General features: G+C 35.2%; 3 protein-coding genes across 3 annotated transcripts; 1 reads left to right on the top strand and 2 right to left on the bottom strand.

Moving 5' to 3' along the window:
* Positions 1-647: 647 nt before the first annotated feature.
* On the top strand, positions 648-6,719 carry LOC141642326 (uncharacterized protein At4g15545). Its single transcript, XM_074451107.1, has 9 exons — positions 648-1,049; positions 1,925-1,993; positions 2,891-2,947; positions 3,037-3,103; positions 3,295-3,387; positions 4,058-4,288; positions 4,683-4,725; positions 5,822-5,900; positions 6,407-6,719. Exons 1-9 carry the CDS (start codon positions 786-788, stop codon positions 6,497-6,499), a joined length of 996 nt encoding a protein of 331 aa, XP_074307208.1. The 5' UTR covers positions 648-785; the 3' UTR covers positions 6,500-6,719.
* Positions 6,720-7,836: 1,117 nt separating this feature from the next.
* Positions 7,837-11,508, bottom strand: LOC141628510 (uncharacterized). Its single transcript, XM_074441645.1, has 4 exons — positions 11,354-11,508; positions 10,871-11,034; positions 8,716-8,796; positions 7,837-8,117 (listed from the first exon to the last, which is right to left on the bottom strand). The coding sequence occupies exons 1-4, from the start codon at positions 11,427-11,429 to the stop codon at positions 7,983-7,985; spliced, it is 456 nt and encodes a 151-aa protein (XP_074297746.1). The 5' UTR covers positions 11,430-11,508; the 3' UTR covers positions 7,837-7,982.
* A 3,491-nt stretch (positions 11,509-14,999) lies between these two features.
* LOC141642335 (transmembrane emp24 domain-containing protein p24beta3-like) lies at positions 15,000-21,248 on the bottom strand. Its single transcript, XM_074451116.1, has 4 exons — positions 20,872-21,248; positions 16,179-16,365; positions 15,947-16,054; positions 15,000-15,461 (listed from the first exon to the last, which is right to left on the bottom strand). The coding sequence occupies exons 1-4, from the start codon at positions 21,094-21,096 to the stop codon at positions 15,328-15,330; spliced, it is 654 nt and encodes a 217-aa protein (XP_074307217.1). The 5' UTR covers positions 21,097-21,248; the 3' UTR covers positions 15,000-15,327.
* Between the last annotated feature and the right edge of the window lie 3 nt (positions 21,249-21,251).

Below are 21,251 nucleotides of genomic sequence, written 5' to 3'. Positions count from 1 at the left end.
ATAAACGACTACAACTTATAGGATTTGAACTTTTCTGAACTAAAACACCTCATTTTCAAGATTTAGGCCATGTTTTTTAGACTGAAACAGTTTTGAACTGAAATGAACCGAACTTATAGGATCTGAACTTTTCTGAATTTATAGGATCTGAACTGAATTGAACTTATAGGATCTAAACTTTTCTGAACTTATAGGATCTGAACTGAATTGAACTTATAAGATCTGAATTGAACTTATAGGATATGAACTGAAATTACAGGATCCTAATTTCGACATCTCATTACTAGTCTAAAAAACATCATTTGTCTCCAATTCAGCTTATTTCCCCACCAAATTCAACCATATAACAATTCTTGCCATTTACCTTAAATTCAACTTGATTCCGTTTGGAGGTGTGTCCAAATACCATGGACACGACTCAAAATACCATGGACACGTGCCCAAATAAAAGATGAAAGTTAGACACGGCTTTACAAGTGTCCGACACATTTTGACGTGTGTCCGACGAGTGTCGTGTTTGACACGGGTGTCCGACACGAAAACGCTAATTAGGAGGAGTGTCCGTGCAACCTAGCATACCCCAACCTAACTCCTAGGTCAGTAGCTTAGTTAAGTAGGGAGTAGTAGCTTATCCAACCAGGTAACCAACTAATCCCAACACCAACCACACATTCCCAATATTCCATCCCTCCGTTACAATCCCAACCAAGTACATTTACACAAAAAACAATGACAAACACATCATCACAAGACATCATCAACAAAACGGAGAGGAAGAAGCCGTCATGGATACAAACGAATTCGACTTACCCGATGAAGTAATCCGGGTACTTCCATCCGACCCGTTTGCCCAACTTGATGTCGCCCGTAAGATCACTTCCATTGCTCTCTCCACGCGCGTCTCTATCCTTGAATCCGAGTTGTCTTCTCTACGCGCCGAGGTCAACGAAAGGGATGACGTCATCGTTGACCTTCAGTCTCAAATTCAGTCACTTGATGCTGGTCTCTCTGAGGCTACTGATCGCCTCAATCATGCTCTTAATGAAAAGGTCTTTTTTTTCTTTTTTTTAAAAAGATTTGATTTTGTAGACGTAGCGTAGCGGAATCAGGATTTGTAGTTACGGGGCGGAAATGTTTAAGGAAATTGTTAATGTAATAAGGTAAACTCGAAAAAAAAATCGAAAATTTAGTTCTAAATTGTTTATTGGATGACCGTTTTGCTAGCCCTCTAGCTCCGCCACTGATTGTAGTTAGTGGCGAAAATGCTTCGAAACTGTTAGTGAAATAACGTAAACTATTAAAATAAGTCGACAATTACTGAATACTGAAATAAGGTAAACTAGGGAAAAAAAACCCGAAAATTTAGACTAAAAGTTCTGAATTGTTTATTGGATGGCCGTTCGGCTAGCCCTCTAGTTCCGCCACTGATTGTAGTTAGGGGTGAAAATGCTTCGGGAAACTGTTTGTGAAATAAGGTAAACTAGAAAAATAATCGAAAATTTAGACAAAATGTTCTAAATTGTTTATTGGATGGCCGCATTGCTACTCTGCTAGGCTCTAGTTCTGCCACTTGATTGTAGTAAGGGGCGAAAATGTTTGTGGAAACTTTTAGTTGAATAAGGTAAACTAGAAAAAAATCGAAAATTTAGACAAGAAGTTCTGAATTGTGTATTGGATGGCCGCATTGGTACTCTACTAGGCTCTAGTTCCGCCACTGTTTGTAGTTAGGGGCGGAGATGTTTTGGGAACAATTGATGAAATGAAAAAGGTAAACTAAAAAGTAAAGGTAGAGAATTTTAGACAAAAAGTTTGAATTTTTATATAGGGTGACGGCCACTGCTACTTTCCTAGTTCCGCCACTGGTTGTAGTTGATTAGTTTTATGGTGTGGAAATGTGATTTGGTGGTTGGTTGTGGAATTGCAGGAGAATTTGGTGAAGGAGAATAGTGATTTGTCCAATACTGTTGCTAAGCTTCGTCGTGATGTCGCCAAGGTACTTTACAGAATGTTGTGGTAGTAGTCGTATTTTTGTTAGAGGTTTTAGATGTTTTTCTCTAGTTTTGTGTAACTTTGTGTGATTGTTCTTTTAGTTTGTTACATTTGTAAAGGGTTCTGGTAGAGTTGCTTGACCAATGGAGTTAATCTGTTTTGTGCTGTGAATTATGATTGGATAAAGTGATATGACTCACTCAACTGTCTGATTCCAAAGAACTGGTGGCAATATTTTGTGCCAAAACTCTCACACATGGGGTAATGTATGCTACCTACAACAATCGCGAATAAAAGGTCGAAGTTATTGATTAGAATGTAAGAAAATAATGTAATGTAATGTAATGTCAATGCACTTTATAAACCAAGTAGTCTGAGTCTGGATGACCTATGGACTGTGCTCTCTGCTGGATTGTTGTGTCGACTCTTTGAGATCGACACTTGGAGAGTTGGAGGGCTAATTCAAGATTTGGAAGGATCTGGTCCTGGGGGAAGCTCCTTTTTCTACATGACTTCACTAATAATGTCAAGTGCTCGACAGTTTTTTTGCCTACTTTAGTACTTTGAGATCCATCCTAGTTCACTAAAACACTTTACGAGATATATCACATGTCTATGTAAAAATCGTAAACAATATTTAATCTTAGTCTAGTATGTTTGTGGCTCTGTGCACATTTCTTCAGAGAACTATGTCTCATTAGGAACTCACTCGAGCAAGGCTGGCAAGTGCTTTATTAGTTCTCTATTATTCTGATGAGCTGCAAATTTGTTTACATGTAGATGCACTATATGAAATGCACGATGAAAATATATTTCTAGAAGTTTAACTGTTGCAGGTTCAATTATTAGATCCATACAGAAGTTAATCTCTGTTTTTCGATTGTGACATTTGCGTATCCAGCTAGAAGTGTTTAGAAAGACGCTTATGCAGTCATTGCAGGAAGAAGAAGACAACCCTGTAAGGATAACATTTCACATTTGCGATTTTGTCCCATATTATTTCTTTTCCTGCTCCATAGGTGTTGACCATGTCTTGTACTTATGCAGGCACGAGCTCAGGAAACTAAGCAGCTCCCTTCACAATTAAGTCTTCCCGCTCAGCCACTAAGTGGAGGTGTGCAAATGTAGAAATTTATTTTTAGTCTATGTGAGACGGATCTCATCGTTTTCTCTCAGCCCACCCCCTCCCCCTCATTATTGGTTTTAGACTTTTAGGTATTGCAAAATCTTTAGTCTCCATTGTATGATACGCCCTCCTCAAAAGACTTTAATATTCAGTTTATGATATTTTCTTTTTCTTTACAGATGATCATAATCTCGTACCACCACCTGTGCATTCTTCTACCCAGAGCGAGAATTTAGAACATGGAAACTTGCCAGAGGATCGTGATACAGATTGTAGGTTTGCTTTCCACATTTTTTTTTTTTTGCATTGATCAGCCACAGAGTATAATATAATATATGATTGTATATGTTACTCCGTATATGAGCCAGGACTAATAAATGACACATGAGCCTGGCCTTCCTATACCATTTGAGAGATAGGGGAAGGGTCAACAAAGGGGGCTGTGCTGTTTCGGGTGCACAGTCAGCTGAACTACCTTAGTTTCAGCAGTGAAAATTTCCATGCCTTTTCAACGTATTTTGGTCTGACTGTTTATCATAAATTCGTAATGCTTTATGACATGGGCATGCATTATAATTTACAAGAGCAGAGTGCAATTAAATTACAGAGTATATTTTATAATACCGCTTCCCATTATTGTCCGCATTTGACTTTGGTTGTAAGATGATGTCGAATTGTCGACTTTGAACTGTTTGAAGGATATTTTCTCACCATTTGCAACGTCTAGAAAATATAATACAATAATATTGTTTTGATGGATCGAACATACAAATATTACATTGCATTTCTACAAAAGTTTGGGAAATTATTGATCAGAGCTAACAAGACAACCAAAGTCAAATGGGGACACTATTTTCGGATGGAGGTAGCACTGTAGCAGTATCTTGTATACTTTGAAATCCATTTTTATTTTTCTATGGTTTCTTACTCTAAATTGTACAGCTTCAAGGCCTCGGATATCACAGGGGCTCTTATTAGCATCGCAGACTAGCACTCCTCGTTTCACACCTCCCGGCTCTCCTCCTATCATGTCTGGATCCACATCACCAACGAGAACATCTAAGCCAGCTTCACCAAGGCGACATTCTGTTTCTTTTTCAACAACTCGAGGGATGTTTGATTCCTTGCCATCAAGCACTCACAGTTCCTTTTCAAGCACTGGCGCTGGAAGCGGTATGTTCTGCACTAAGCATGTCCGAATTGTGTATTCATCTCTTCTAGTGTGTCTAAATAGAAAAGGAAAAAATAGATCGATTGTTTTTGTTCAGAAGCATTGGCCTTAATACGTGAAATCCCCTTTTGCACTAAAACTCCACGCAGGTTCAGTAATTTTTCTGGTGTAAGCATTGATTGGTTACTCAATTTTATATAAGTGATTTTCTGCAGTAATCAGAAAATATTCTTCAGAAAGTAATGGGTTAAATATTGCAATTTTTGGTATGAATAAAGCAGATTTCCTCTCACTTTTACATTAGCTTTGGGATTATGTGAGAAATCCTATACATAACTCATATCACATGTATTAGATCACGGCTATGCCTAATGGATGATTGTCTGTATTCTGTAGGACGACCTCGAGTTGATGGAAAAGAATTCTTTCGTCAAGTCAGGTATCTATTTTTTTTTATATGTTAAGCTTTGTGTGTGGACGATTCTGTATCTTAGGTTTCCGACGTTGCTTCAAAGACTCACAGTGTGCTTGGTTCAACCTATTTTTTCCATTAGTGTTGGTGTTTGTATGATGGGCTTCTTTTGCCTTTTTAGAACGGGAGAACAGCATCTTTGTGTTTTTGAGAGCGGTTCCATCGTTTTCTTCTTCTCACTTTCTTCTGACCTTGGGGTCACACAAACTGTTGAGAGTAGTAGATGAGTGAGATTGAGGACAAGAAGGATGAATATCCAAAGTTTTGTATGCTCATCTGTGGTTCCATATCTTAATATTTAATCATTCTTCAATCTGGATACATCTTATACCTCATCAGTTGTTTCTATGCTATTGACAACTAGTTTGATCGTCTTCGTGCTGTCTTTTCAAAGACACTGGTGTTTGAAAGTGCGATGTTTGATTATTTTCCTTGGATGACTAGATGACTTGGTTTCGAATTTGAGGTTTTTATGATGTACCCTAATGTGGCTGTGTGTGTGTGTGTGTGGTTTTTTTTCCTCTAAATTCTAAGTCTAACATGTACCATCGGTTTTTTCGTATACGGTATACCTAATGAAATATTCCTCAAATAACCTAAATACTTTAACTCACCTCTCTTAGATGTTGTTATGTTTAGGCACTTTGAATTAATTACTCATCCAATTCGTGGAACCATGAAGATAATCATTGTTTACTCGTCAATAAGTTTTTTTTTTCCTTGACAAAACCCCAAGTCCTCAACTATAAAACCTGAATTTTTGTTCTGCTTGTCAGTAAGTTTACTGATATTTTAGACGATTCTGAAAAATACAAGGTATATGATAGAATATGAAAAATCAAAGGGATACAACATAAAAAAAATCCTTTTTAATTTTTTATCGTTCCTATCAAGTGCATAGATGAGTAGATGACTCCTATTCTACGCCTGCCTTTTAAAAAAAACTTTGATTCTGAAGCTAAAGCTCCATCGCTGCACGACATGATGTCTTCCATTATACTCTGTATAATCTATAGCTTAAAGCGGAAGATATTCACTGAAACCTTTTTCTGTATTATCTCAGGAGTCGTCTGTCATATGAGCAATTTGGCGCATTTTTGGCAAATGTCAAGGAGCTGAATTCGCACAAGCAAACAAAAGAAGTATGCTCTTCATCTCTAAATCTTCTACCCAAAATTAACTACGAATTTTTTCATGATTAATAAAAAACAAGCGTAATTTGTTACTGTATAAGCCACCTCAGGAAAAGTAGATGTCTTGAGAAACCCTTTTTGTCGGTCTTACAGATGTATCCGGCTGCCAAAAAAAAAAAAAAGATGTATCCTTCCCTCTTTAGGTGGGATTAGAATACGAACACACGGGTCACACTCCTTCACTGCTGAAAATTCTAGAGGAAGACACGCCCCGTCCCTTATAATCATATAATATAACCTAGATAAGGTGAAATTGGTGAATTAACCTAACTTACTTTCACCTTAATCCAAACAAATTCATTTATAGTTGCGGTATTTCATATACTTTGTTTTGTTTCAGGGTATTTTAAGTTTTAACTACTATTATCATACCTTGTGTAATGCCATATTGTTTTGTTTCGGGGTATTAACAACCATCATCATACCTTATGTAATGGCATATTGTGTTGTCTTAGGAAACCCTTCGGAAGGCTGATGAAATTTTTGGACCCGACAACAAGGACCTGTATACAACCTTTGAAGGACTTCTCAGTCGGAATGTCCATTGAAAATATTACTTTGATGTTGAAACTCAAGAAGTATATACCAATTCATTTGAGGCTCTTAAGAGGTATATCTTCATACATGTAAAAGTTTTCTTTACCCATATATATATACTGTACATTACAGCATTAAATAGTCCTTCTGTTATGGAATTCATCAACTGATGTATCTACAAGACGGCCATGCCCGAAAGTCTCAACTTGTTCATCGACTGTTTTATCTCAACTGTTTCTTCCTTGGATACGATTAGCAGTCGATACTTCTGCAACTCAAGCCATATCAGTATATGAGGATAATGCAACTTGAAAACCTTCATTTATAGAGCTCTGTATAAGACAATCCTAATACACTTGTGAGTTGTGCTGCAAGAGGTGAACCACCCATTCACACCCAATTTGTTGCAGCATAATCACAAGTGTGCTCAAATTAAATTGGCCTTACCCTAAGAATCATTCATGTCAGTCTCGAAAGAGGAGCCAAGTATAAACATCGTTTCCGTTAGTATTTGACATTGGCTAAGGAACAGACTTTTATAGTCCTTGGCTAGAAGTTATTTGTATTATATTTGCACATTTCATAATATCATTGTTCGTGCCTTGCTGGGGTTCATCATGCATTCATGCCCCCCGCCCGCTGCCAGAAATACCATAAATAGTACTGTGCTCTATACTAGTAGACTCGGATTTCACAAGTTAGTTTCGGTTAGCTCCCTCGGTTGTATCCTTGCTTCATGACTGAAGGTCGAATAGTACTTGGCAAATTCATTGAGAAGTCTAAAGTATTATCAAGAATGTGAAATTAGATTCATTGTTTCGATGAAGTGATAACTGATAATTAAACATTGCTTCCGTGAAGCCAACAAGGTTTGCTGACTTTATGGCTTCTATTGGACATTCATATCCAACTCTTTCGAAGTGGTTTGAAAGTCGGTGGCTTCAACTTACCTCACTCATTCGAAAAGATGAGATAGGTTGGACCTACCCTAAAAGATCAATTTAATTTTCTTACCTTGGGTTTTCATTTTAAACTCATTATGTCTTGTACTCTTGTTAATGTCTTGTATGTTTGCCTGTCCCGCTATCCGATTTTTAGTAGTCTACACAATTCAGGTTTTCCTGCTTATGAAAAATCCTTGTGTCCTTCATTAGGACCCATACTCATGTGAGCGACTTGGTGATCGACCTAGTATGTGTGATTTCCAAGCTACCACGTATGCCTGTAAGTTTACCTAACCCACACCTAGTAGTTACAACTTACGAGGTCCCTCATTATTAAAACGGAAAAAAGAATCACCACTTTCTATTAAAAATTATGTGAGTTGAATTTCTAATGATGTAGAGTTAAAAATAATTAGAGCTTAGTTATCTTCCAAAAATGACATTCTATCAAAATGTAAGGACAATAAAACTTAAAAACTAAATAAAGCTGGTGTAATTTAGTTTATATATAGATTTTGAAACATTTTAATTTTAATTCATTTTTAATTGACTAAAGAGTCCTCATCATTTGCACAAAATCTTCATAGTTTACTCGGCCATCGCCATCGGAGTCGGCTTCCTTGATCATCAATTGTGCTTCTTCTTCCGTTAGTTTCTCTCCCAGACTAATCATCACGTTCCTTAGCTGATTATAAAATCATTATTATTAGAATATTGAATTAGATATAAATTCTATTTATGCAATAACAATATAAAATGAATTCCAATGCATTTTAAATTAACCGTCGTATTTTGCTCAATCAAAATTAAAGGAACTTAAAACCGAATATAAAAATTTATGAAATTACTAGAATTTTACGGAAGAAACAGATCCAAATTATATACATTTACCCTGTTCCTACTTTTTTTTTCTCGAGATGCAAGACCAGTATAATATATGGGATAAGAGATTCGAATCCATGAAAACCTCAATCTTCGCCTCTTACGGTGCTCAATTATGACTAAGATGGTAAGAATGAGTAAATTTATCTATTTCTCATGATGAAATCTTAAATATGTTTCGATAAATGGCTTTCTTATCATGTGCCCTTAGGGCACACGTTAGAAAAGCTGTATTACTTATTATAATCGATGTTGGCATTGACACGGCTTACAAACTTGTTGGAAGTTGGAATATAATTCATTTTATCATATACGGTCTATATAACGATCTTAAATGAAATATGTATAACATAAATGAATGATGTAAAAGATGTTAAAATAGGTAGTTAATTATTCGGTACCTGGGTAGCACAAATGTAACCATTTTGGTCCTTGTCAAAGACTTTGAATGCTTCTTTAAACTCATCCTCAGCTTCACTTTCCTACATGATGAGAACATACACGATATTTAAGTATGTATGTAACAATGTCTTAATCGTAACCCGTCGCACATGACACTCATTCGTCAACCCTAAACACAAACATATCTCACGTGTTTTACTTGTGTGAAATTGACATTGACCCGGTTTGGTCCTGTCTATCACGGTATAGTTTTATTGATACGATATCACTATATTGACAATTAATTCTATTCAATTCAAAAAGTTTCATAAATATGGCTTTCGCAATAATAATAAAGTATAATTGTAAACATTTGTATTATCTTACAAAATAGTTTTATTTTAAAAATCTAATACTCTCTTCATACCACACCAATGGTAACATTGAGAATCTTGGCACTATTCATGGTCACAGAAAATCTTCGATATTATTCTTAATCTATAAGACAAAATATAGTCATGTGAGATCTTATTTGATTTATTGTCATGAATGCTATAAGAATATCAAATTTTTATAATTTTTAATAATGTGTAACTAAAGATATTCACGTTGCAAAACGTGTCTCGACAAGTGTGAAAAAGTCAATGTTATCATTAGTGTGGTATGAAGGGAGTATTTTATAATAATAATAATAAACTAATACTCCTTCCATACCAGACCAATGGTAACACTTACCTAATACGGTCGTACCACACCAATGGTAACATTCCTTATTTGGCCCACAACATTACCAAATTATTCTTATACCCATTTGATATTTACATAGAATGTCACTACATACCCCCACCTACCAACTCACAATTAAACCCACAATTACATACCCCACCTATTTTCTTCCCTCTTTAACCATTCTTTTACCCTCTTTTCTTAAAAACCCCATTTTTTACCACGTTGCCATTTGTATAGTACGGAGGGAGTATTATTATTATTCTAAGGTATTACGTTGCTAAACTAAAATCTAAATTCTAAAGATAAATCAATACATAATAGAAGAATTTCATTTCATTATTTAAAATGATGATGGTTCTTTTATCAATTATAAATCTTTTTTTTATTTTTGTGAGAGATATTTAAAAAAAAATACGAGTAATTAAGAAGGATTAAGCCAATTGTAAAAGATGATATCTTATTAAAAAAAATTGAAAAGACTATTTTTCGATATATTGATACAGGCTTATTAATAAACCTTTTAAATTTCCGTATGATACGAACTTGTTTCCGTACGATGGCATAAATAATTCAAATAATTTGATTAAACCACTATTCCACAATCCACATCACGATTCATATACCCAATTGGCCAATAGGATAATGACGCATGCCATTAAACCACCAGAGATGTGATGAAACGTCAATGTGTGGCATGTGATTACTTGTAATTTAAAAATATATTGATCGATTTACATTACTCCTATCATTTTTGTGTTTTTGTATACCTCAATTGGAGTATTTAATTAACGTTATTGTCTATTGATTAAGAAATTTTTTTTGCAAACATTCTAATGAGTGAACTAATAATACACGAAGATAAACTAGAAAGAAACACGCATAATTCTAACTAAAAATTTTAAATTTTCATTAATCGTGTATTGAATTCGAACCCATGCTTGCGTAACTTACTTTTTTTTTTTTTTTTTTTTCTCCTGGGTGTTAGATGAGCGGTGAGCCGCAATGACATTACAATATCAGGAGTTGAGGGATTCACAAATATGATCTATTATCCATTATGATATATTTATACCTACTTCTTCAACATTAACAACCACTAGACTGAGACTTCTTCTTCGATAAAAATGTAAAACCGAGTGTTGAAGCATGTTATTATGATTCAAAGTAAATAAATAGCACCCGATTAATGGGAAGGTTTCAACATGCATGGCGCGTTAGTTTATGGGCGAGAAAATATTCCATGGAAATGTTGACTTTGCATTTCCAAGTAATACATACGGAGTAACATTTTGTCAAACAAACAACTCAACTCTTAACTCTTCAGAAATTTATTTCACACATTATTTCCAATTAATTGTTGGTATTATTGTAGAACAATAACAACCCTAAGAGGTTGTTCTTACTTAACCAGATCGAGGTTTTGGGTTAATGTCGAACTGCACATACCTTAGAAGATTGTGACACGAGTGTCAAAAGCTCGGCAACGTCAATGGTGCAATTACTCCAATCTGAATCAACATCTTTCATAAGGTCTTGCACTTCCTCTTCCGTCGGATTTTGATCTAACGACCGAATTACTACCTCTAATTCTTCCACCGTTATGCAACCAACTGTTACATACATTATTCAAAAATGCGCATGTTACACATTATTACGTTAAACATTGTTGCATTTCAGAACTCGAACTACCAAACACGAGTAGCTGATTTGGGTTGAGGTCTTAAAACACGACAAAATATATTTTTATGGATTAGCTATAATGTATGACATTTCCATGGTAATATTTTAAACATTGTTGCATTTCAATATTTATGACTTTATCAGCTAAGTTAGTTAATATTTGTAATTAACAACATTGGTGATATTAAGAAAGAAGAAATTGCAACGATAATAAGAATACGAAATAATAAATGGAATATAGTTAGTTACCGTTTCTTGATTTGTCTAATAAGCAAAATGGTTCACGAAACTTGACGATCTTTTTATCATCACTCACTTCTCCCATGGCTTTGTGTAAGATAGAAATGAATGAAAAAACAAGAAATGAAAGAAGGGAGAAGAGTTGGGTTGAGTTGAGTATAGCTCAAGCTTAGCTGTCGTTGTATTTATAGGTGTAAAAATTAGTTGGCGAATAACGTGAGACATAATAATAAAATAAAATAAAAATAAAATAAAAGAAGCAGTCAAACTCTAGGTTGTAGTAGGGCTTCGACTTCGAGCAGGGTATATGCCTGACCGTCGTATTCGTATACATGGAGACGTACGATATTCATTTTCTATTTCACATATCTCGTGACCTTTTTAGCTTAAATATTGACAAGGCATTCAAACTACTTTTTATACTTTATACACCCATTCTGTTATGAGATGGCATTACAATGAACATTTTGGTCCGGTTATCTATGGAGTCAGGTTGGTCAATTCAAGTCCGGGTCAAATTTAGGTCTTTTGTTCGGGTATCGGTTCGAGTTATTCAACTCAGTCATTCGAATTAGATCGATTTTTTCAGGTCTACTATATATATCTATCACATTTCGGGCTCCCATCGATAATCAACATAACAATCAATGACGATAAACCCCCAAAATGGTTTACTGTTTAATACTCCTTATTTTCAAGGTTTTTCATAGAATTTAGTTTTATTGGTCGTATAGATAAGAGTAGTTCCTCAATGGTTTGTCGCTTGTTTCTTTCATGTATATAAGATACTCCGTATTTGTTATCCCCAAAACAATCTTTAGAAACAGTATAAGATAATTTTTTTTCTCACAATGAATCAAACAAAGGAGCCTAAAAATTGCATGAAGATAGCGAGTGATACGAGGCCTGTCGATTTGTCAAATCATGGCTTGAGATCCTTAGTTGACAAAAGAATCGTTTTCTTTTTATTTATTTTAAATTTTATTTTCAATTATACATATCCTAGGTGTTGTATGGCATTTTATTAATAAATTATTTTTTTCTTTCAGAAAAATAAAATAAAATAAAACCCTTAAGAAAAATGAATATATAACTAAGATGGAGGGAGTATCAAATTGTCCCTTATTATAAAAGGCTAATTTTTTGATTTTTCGGCGACGACGTTTGGTAAATATTAATGCTAGTAAATTAAGCATTTTATCATAAAAATAGCAATGTCAATAAATTCTTTGTGACAATCATTTTATGATATAAAATATAAATATTATCCGATAAATAAGAATTATAGATGATTACTTTTAATAAAAATAGTACTTCCTCTGTCCCGGTCATTTGTTGTCCTTTTCCATTTTGGGTTGTCTCAGTCATTTGTTGTCCTTTCTATTTTAAGAATGAATTTGATGAGTAATTTGATCATTCACACTCAATTTATTCCACTTGTCATTTCCTAATTGACCCCTTCTCCTTTCCTTGGTCTTTGTGCCAAAACCAAAGGACAACAAATGATCGGGACGGAGGGAGTAATATTTTTTCGGTCACAAAAGAGACCAATAGGTAGCTAATTAGTTATTGAAGCATAATAGTAAGTCGATAGACTCTTAATTAGTGTGGTGTTTGGGTTTCAAGCATTAATAAGACCTGTTCTTGACAACTATTCAACACACTAACTAATCGTAATCAAAACACTACTCCATTATATACGCGCATCATCGATCTGAGTCAATTCAATCTTAATTTCTAAAAAGATGTTTTATCCTTTAGCATGCAGCAGCTGTGCAGTTTAATTACATAAGATTTGTTGTCTTAAAGTGCATCATCACAACAGCTGTAGTAGTTTGTTTATTAGGGGACACACTTTGCAATGTAAGATAGTTGGACAGGGATTTGGAGATGTGTGTTCAATGTACTCTCTTCTGTACTTCCCACATTTGATCTTACACATATAACCCCCAATTATATGCATGTCATTAATCATTGAGCAGTTGAGTAGTTCTTAGAACATGTAAAATACTTGTCAAGAGAGGATCGGAAAAGTTTGTATAAGATCGTTGTATGTATATAATGGATTCATTTTAGATATACATGTCTTTTGATGTATGATGTAATAATCTGCTGATTTTTATGTATACAACGTTTTTCACAAGACTAACTTCTACACATGTACTCTAAGGTAGGATCGAATATGAATCTGATATCGGCAAGGCATTAAAAATTGATTAACCGATGTTTGACATAAGACTAATTATGTATTGGAATTTGGAAACACGTCAATGTCAAATTTATCATAGGAAATTTTAAAAACGTTTCCGAAAGTATTCTAACTGTTTACCATAATTTCTTATAATATATTTTATGGAAAAAGAAAAAAAAAAAGCTTTTTAAAATACATCTTGTAAACGCAAAAACAAGTGATGACGGATGAGTATGAATTTTCTCCGTTTATCTTTATGAACATTTTTAAATCATTATTCTTTCTTCAATTCACTACGTTTGAACAAATATGACTATTGAGAGAAAATGGAAAGACATGAAAATGTTAAAACAAGATATGGAGAGAATCCAATTGGTAAGTGAATAAGTGATTCATTGAAGTTTTATTTGAACACTATAGCCAAATTGTATCAACAAAATTACATCAATTTAGGAATCATATGGGTATATATGTTTTAAGCTTAAGACGAGTAGTTAGAAAATACAAAAGCAGCATGCATCGGGAAAAACAACAAGTTTGTCTTATATGCACAACCGCAATGATACTTCCCGTTTAAAGTTAAGACGGACATGGGAGACTTACTTGGTCTATAGTGTTATTGATAGATTACTTGGGAAAAAATAAAATTTGCATTTTTTTTTTTTTTTTTTTTTTTGCAAGCAAGGGAAATGACTTCCTTTCAAACCTTATTGGATCCACCTAGTCAGAACTATGACGAGTGTCATTACACCAGAGATCATAAGGAGAGTCCGGCGAGCCCAAACCTCGGGAATACGCGACAGCACGGAAAGCCGGCACCCCGTTTAACAGACCCAAGGGGCCACCGTGCAATACCTCAGTGCTCCCGTCTAGGGCGTCGAACCCGGGACCTCAAGGATGAGGTGTTAGTACCTTACGGTACCCCCGGGACACCACTAGACCCAAGTGCATTCTTGTCTTAGAAAAGGGAGTCAAAGTGACTCCTGTAAACAAACAGCAAATAAAATTCCCAAACAGTGACAATCTTGAATTATTCATCACCTCATGCAAGTTAAATTGACTCTCTTAAGTCTCAACCAGTCAGTCTTCTGTGTAAAACTCACCATCTCCAAGTCTGACGAGTTTTTACCAATTCCACCACACATTCCTGCATAAGACTTCCAAACATTGACATTCTTGATCATATACTGTCACCTCTCCTGAGTATTCGTGATCGTATAATCGTATATTTACAAGTATCCACATTCTCAAAATGTTCGGATGATACAATTTAAATCTTCTGCAATTAAGATATTAAAAACTTAATCGACCAAAAATACAAATACAACGGTGTTATACAAGACCAAGTGTTTCCACCAAATAACCTACTCTTGCTGTTTATTCTCTCATCTTCATGCTATTTTCTCTCCTCCATATAACCCTCCTTAATTCCCTCTCATGTAAATGTTTAACAAATCCGGCAAATGAACAACACTTGTGATACAATATAGATAGAAATTACTTTAAGATGCAGGAGTTTGAATAAATTCCTTAAAAATTTTCACAATATATATGCGTAGTTGAGGCTTGGTATATACGGAGTACTAGACAAATCTCGCAATGAGATACAGTCTTCCTTCCTATTTGAACAGCACCACAAGATGCGTGCTGACGACATCGCAATATAATATCTTACAAAAACATACTTACATTACAAGGAGAAAAGAGTTCTAATGTGGAGAAATAAATAAAAGAAAATTGGAAAAAAAAACCTGTTCTATGAAACACAATGGCTATGAATCAGTGGCGCGAATCAGACGCGGTTATAACCCACTGAGTTGCTGAACAACTTGCGAATGAATATTACTTGAAGTCCACTAGCTAGTATCAGCATCATGTACTCAGCTAGCGTATAAAATATGACACGTTTCCTTGTACTCTCGTTTGCTGCACAAAGACATGCACATTTCAATCACCTTCCTCTATGAAGAATATCCAAAGGTATACTTTTCTTCCAGATTTATAGAGTAATATTTTCTGTATTATATCATATTCAGCACAATTTTTTGCACTACTAAATGTCGCTAAATTCAATCACTCCAGATCTGAGTGAAAGCAACAAATCATCAAACGAAAATGAGACATCAAACATGTACAAAATGTTTCACAGTTAACATGTGATTAGAATTATTCATGAATTTCAAATCATCTACTACTAAACATAATACTCCGTGACCATGAATGTCATCAAAAGAAAGAAATATGAATGAGCAGCAAGTCCAGCAACAGAAAATCGCAATCACAATAACAAGTCAAAGCACACAATACTAGGGAATAGGGATAAGTTGTCCATCTGGCAGTTAAACAAAGCAGGAAGTGTATTGAACACTTATTACAGTAAACCATGAATTTTACGATGCAGCTGAACTTACTGTGACGATGTCGAGCATCGCGTGCTTTCAAGTATTTTTGTTCTGATGTTACCGCCTCCAGTGCCTCTCTTAGCTCAGCAATTTTGACATTGATTGGGTCCAAGTGCTCTGCATTGCAACATAATAATAATAATGTACTAAGCATGCAAAGGTTTACACGTTCATGACCAGTTCAGCCAGATTATGTTTCTATGAATGAAACAATATCTAATTCATAAAGTTAAGCTCTGACCATCTTTAGCAATATTATGCTCGTTGGGAATGTGGCCAACATGAATGTGAAAAGAGACCGTCTCTGGTGTCGAGTGAGGATTGTGGAAGCAGAACTTATACATTCCACTTCTAGGAGCTTTGAATTCAAACTTTTCTCCAGCTGTTCCTTTCAAAGTGTGAACAACATTACCAGCAGGAGATGTAGCCTGTAATGACAAACCCAGAGCAGCAATAGAATAAGATTAATCCGAAAAACCACATAAAGTTATGAATACTTCAATGGATTTTCACAAACACGGAACTTTGTCTTACTGAGTGCTTCTTCTTCACAAAAACATTCAGAGCTCATATGTTAATCACGAATTTGCATGGTAACTATGAAGGAAAAATAAACAGGGAAAACACAATGGAAACACTAGACCCATGGCACAAGCAAAACATTTTTGTTCCATATGTTAGCCCATGTTTTGCAGACAGTTTGAAGTATATGAAACGTGTAGAAGTTCAGGTGTAAAATTTATCTTCAAGAGTCGTCAACATGGTTTTAGCTTAAAATGAAGCATCTACCAGCCAGTAACTGCCCAGCAGTGCAAAGTGTACACTTCCATAAAAGGGAAAAAGAGACACGTGCCAGTAGAATTGGTAAAACAGTACAAATTGTTGACACTTGACACAGCTGGCAACTTTACCCGATGACTAACAAAGCTTCACTACAGAATCAAAACTTCACAAGTTCTACTGTACCCCCAGTTCCATTTAATTGAAGGGGACAACAGGTGGTAACAAAAGTAAACATAAGATCATCAAATACCAACTTCAATTTCCTAAGGTACCCAAACCAGATAAACTATCCTTTTGTCACCATCCAAATTATAATCCAACCTCGAACAATAATCATCATAGAAGTAATGAAGCCTTTACGTTGAACGCATGTAACAGATGGGTTTGTTGGAACTTAATATTCTGACATCACGTACGCAGTTACGCACTACCAGATCTACCAGTATGCATCAGCCATCAGGGCAGTCATATTTAGTTTCGAGCAAGGTTTGATGCTCATGTTCAGGTCGTTCGCACATATGCACCCTTGGGTATTTACTATTATGTATATAATTATATATGGCGCCATATATACATTTCTTTACATCCTTGTTGTTAGTCGTGCATGTTTGATTCATTGTCATGTTGATCAGTAAGCCTTGACATTACTTCTTTTTCATAAATTTCATTTTTTGCTCGAAAGATTTTAGTGAGCTATTTGTGCTAACCATTTGTTTTCAATAACACTTGTATGTCCTATCAAAATTACCCTCTAAAGGGAGTAAGTCTCCTCTAAAATGATTTCAGAATAACTTATTGTAAAAGCACAAGAGCATACGGATCGGAGGGGAGAGTTACATTGAAAATGTGATCACAAATACTCAAGAGAGCGAATTTAGTACGATTTATTAAAATTTTTTGCAACATAAACAGCATAATACTTTACACTATATACTGGAGATGGCAATATAAACGGCTTATAAACCATCAAGCAACAATAATTAGGAGAGTAGCTTACGTGTCAAGATATATGTTAAACCAAATAATTTTACCCGAAACCCATTTTCTAATATCTCACTTAAAATGCCAAAAAAAAAGACACAACTAACCCTTGTTATGCTAGTCCTACACTACTTCCTATTCCCAAAACAAACTTTATGAAAGAAAGGTAAAGCAAATTCCTAACCCTAACAAATGGAGTTATAGAGGCAAACATTAGATTCACAAAAGTGAAAATGAAATACTAAGGGGCCGTTTGGTTTAAAAGGTCGGAATGGATTGAAATGGAATGAGATACCACGAGGGGATGGATTTAGAACCCCATACCTATTATTTATTGTTTGGTTCACTCTATAATTGTATGGAGGAGGAATGGAGTTAGAAACCTGAGTGGAAAGGTGGGTATGGGATTCCAAGGGGTTGGGTGGAATTAGAATCCATCAAAATTCTAACTCCATTCCAAAATGCCTCAACCAAACACTAGAATCAACTACTCGCCTATCCAAACAGGTGTATTAATTCTTAGAGAGAGAATCTTGAGAGAGAAACACTCTCAAATTCTTAGAAAAAGAGATCTGGAAATTTTTTTTCCATCTCCTCAGAGCTCTTCATGTGTCCTCTTTTTTCCCTATCTTCATAACCATCGTCTTCCCTTTTCTTTCCACATGGTTGATGGTTGTGATGATTGGTAATCTTTGTTTAGTCCTTTTTATTGAATATTTTCAGTTTTCTTTCTTGAATTATTTCTTCTTATAAATGACTAGACTTTGATTTACTCTCCATCTTAGCCTAGGAGGGTTTATCATAGTCATATGTCTTGCTTAAAGAAGGATTAATTCAAGAATTTAAGAGCATATTTTATTTGTTGATGATAGAAATGTGGTTGGAAATTTTATTTTTTTTTGGATTTCTTCCGAAATCTGAAAATCATTTCTTCTAAATCTGAAGTTTCTTCATTATAGTTTGGGGTCTCTTTATTTCCCTTTAAAATTATTTGCATATTTTAAGCACATCACCTTGTTCCCTCTTTCCTGTCGGAACTAGTCCCCTTCTTCACCTTGGAATCCCCTTTGTTTTTAGGGAACTATCTCTGCCTTTGATCCCGTAACATCAGACTTTTTGGGGGTTTAGCTGTGCTACTTATCTGCCGTGAGCTCGTTTCTTTCCCAGCTCTTTCCGAGTTTGTTTTGTTTTGTGGTCCGTGAGTTTGCGGTGTCAATGTGTTGCTTTGGTCTGTTCTCATGTCTTTTGCATTTTGGTGCATCATCCTGGGGGACCAGTTTTTAGGGGAGAAATTGTTACCTTTTCTTATGTTTTTTTAGTTTATCATTCTTTTATTCTTTGTTAGGGCTTTGGGTGACTTCTTCTTGTTTGAGAGGTTCCTTTTCATTGTTCTTTTATTATGTTTGATTCCTGTATGTTGAAAATCATTGGATTTTCTTGCACCTTTCTCATCCGAAAGGGTGTTATAGGTTGATTTTTATCAATCTAGTTTCCTTACCTTATCAAAAAAAAAAAAAGAAAGAAAGAAAAATAGAATCACTCAAATCCATTTCATTCCATTCCAACACCCTCAACCAAACACCCCCTAAGTAGGAAAATTGGGTACACACTACCGACAAAATTCAAACTTTTTTTTTTATAAATTACTACTTACAATAAGAAAATATTACTATAATTTACTACCTAATGAGCACGTTCTCCGTACGAATCATTGCACAATTAAATTCCGGCAAAAAATAAAATACCAATATACCCTCAGATTTTCACCTTTCACTTTTTCAACTTTCACATTCATAAACCCCATTTAATTACAATTTCAAAGAATTTAAACACCAACGTTCAGTAACTTCCTCGCCTAAAACTCCTATACTTCTATCCGAAAACATGGTCATCAATCGTCTTTGCAACCATTGAGTTGGAAACACTAGAAAAACCTTGTTTTCTATCAAAAACGCTCGTCAATTTTGTAATCAGAATAATCAAATTCCTCAAACTAATAACCTAGAACCGATTGCCAAACTAAAATCAACTAAAGCCCTGAAATCCATTCACCCAAATTAAAATACGTAAAAACTTTACAAGAGTTGTGAACACTAAATCATCAGATCTTATGTCCCTGCAAGCCTGCAACGAACTAAAAAACTACTGATCACATGACCTAGCATTGCTATTAAAATCCAACAGCAGTTAAATGATCATATGACTATATGAGTAAAATCAACCACTACTACTTAACTCTTAACAAACCCACTCAGAAGAAATCGAGAATGGCCAAAGTACACAATTTTTGTTTAGTGATGCTGATTGGTCCAACCATCACAAAAATGCAGCTCAGATATGACTTATGAGCTAAAGGAAATGCATGCTCTCAACACAAGGTTGTTGGATACGTCTAAAGCGGGGCTCTCTACATCCCACAGGCCACAACGAAACCTGAATTCCCTTTTTCGGTACGGAATGGGAAGCTAAAAGATGGGGCAGCACCCAAACAGCCTGCCTAAAGCCCTAAACAAAGGAGACCCGATCACTTTGCTCCATCGGTACACCTCACTTTGAATTTGGCTTTTATCACGGAAAAGAAACAAGACAAACTACTTGATCAAATATTTAGCTGGAGAGACTTCGCCCTTTTATCTTTACAATCACAAAGCATGACCAAGAATGACGGCTAAGCATAAAAGTGATTGCAAGTTTGCAACTTTACAAGTTTACAACTTCTCTGACAACCTCCACATCAACTACCATTTGAATAACAAACACGCCCGCATGTATAATTTACGACGAAGTTAGTCCCGATTCCAAATTACGAATTAAACTATAATTGTGAAGCTAAAGTTCCAAATTTCCAATTTTTCAAGCTCAACACCATCCCCTACAATTTTGAATGAACAATTTGATCAACATGATTCAACATTCACTATTACTAATCGAAAGAACAACAAATTGATCTTCATAACAAAATAACACTCAATTCACTAATAACTAAACCCCTAAATCATCAATAAAAGCCTAATAAAACACAAATTAAAATCAAATACTCAAAATTATTCAAAACTACGACCTAAACTTCAACTACGTAAAGCACAAATTCACTGTACTCAATCAAATAACGAAAAACGAGGCAATCGATTGAAAAAATGGCGAAAACCTAAGGAATTGCGAAAACATACGGTGAAATCAATGCCAGGGTGATCTGAACTCCAGAAAATATCGTGATCAACAACAACAAAGTTTCCGGAAACGGTATCGCCTTCGTAAAGCACGTATTCGTATACACATTCGAGATCGTTAACGGTGACGGAAAGAGCAGTGAGCTTTGAAACGAAACAGCTTAACAAAATTCCGAAAATGAAGCAAACATGTGGTGTTCGATTTCTCTCTCTTACTTCCGCCATTTTTGCCGGCGAAACTCCGGTGGCCGAAGCTTTGGTAATGGGAGAACTAGGAAGGGACTATAGTGAGAGGTGCAGCAATAGAGGGAGGATTTAATAGGCCTGGTTAAGGACTTAAGGGACTAATGGTAAAGTGGCATTTAGTTCCGGTTATCTTA

Source organism: Silene latifolia, chromosome 2, assembly GCF_048544455.1.
Source record: "Silene latifolia isolate original U9 population chromosome 2, ASM4854445v1, whole genome shotgun sequence".
Classification (NCBI taxonomy): Eukaryota; Viridiplantae; Streptophyta; class Magnoliopsida; order Caryophyllales; family Caryophyllaceae; genus Silene; species Silene latifolia.
Note: the sequence above shows the minus strand (reverse complement) of the source record. Positions and strands in the feature narration are given on the sequence as shown.

Excerpts from the sequence above, each read along its gene's own strand:
- LOC141642326 (XM_074451107.1), top strand. The coding sequence starts at position 786 with ATGGATACAAACGAATTCGACTTACCCGATGAAGTAATCCGGGTACTT. Across the intron at positions 2,948-3,036 it reads AGGAAGAAGAAGACAACCCT|GCACGAGCTCAGGAAACTAA; the intron begins GTAAGGATAACA and ends GTACTTATGCAG. Across the intron at positions 3,388-4,057 it reads AGAGGATCGTGATACAGATT|CTTCAAGGCCTCGGATATCA; the intron begins GTAGGTTTGCTT and ends TAAATTGTACAG.
- LOC141628510 (XM_074441645.1), bottom strand. The coding sequence starts at position 11,429 with ATGGGAGAAGTGAGTGATGATAAAAAGATCGTCAAGTTTCGTGAACCA. Across the intron at positions 11,035-11,353 it reads ATTAGACAAATCAAGAAACG|TTGGTTGCATAACGGTGGAA; the intron begins GTAACTAACTAT and ends TGTATGTAACAG. Across the intron at positions 8,118-8,715 it reads GTTACATTTGTGCTACCCAG|CTAAGGAACGTGATGATTAG; the intron begins GTACCGAATAAT and ends TTTTATAATCAG.
- LOC141642335 (XM_074451116.1), bottom strand. The coding sequence starts at position 21,096 with ATGGCGGAAGTAAGAGAGAGAAATCGAACACCACATGTTTGCTTCATT. Across the intron at positions 16,366-20,871 it reads ACCCTGGCATTGATTTCACC|GCTACATCTCCTGCTGGTAA; the intron begins GTATGTTTTCGC and ends TTGTCATTACAG. Across the intron at positions 16,055-16,178 it reads GCATAATATTGCTAAAGATG|AGCACTTGGACCCAATCAAT; the intron begins GTCAGAGCTTAA and ends GTTGCAATGCAG.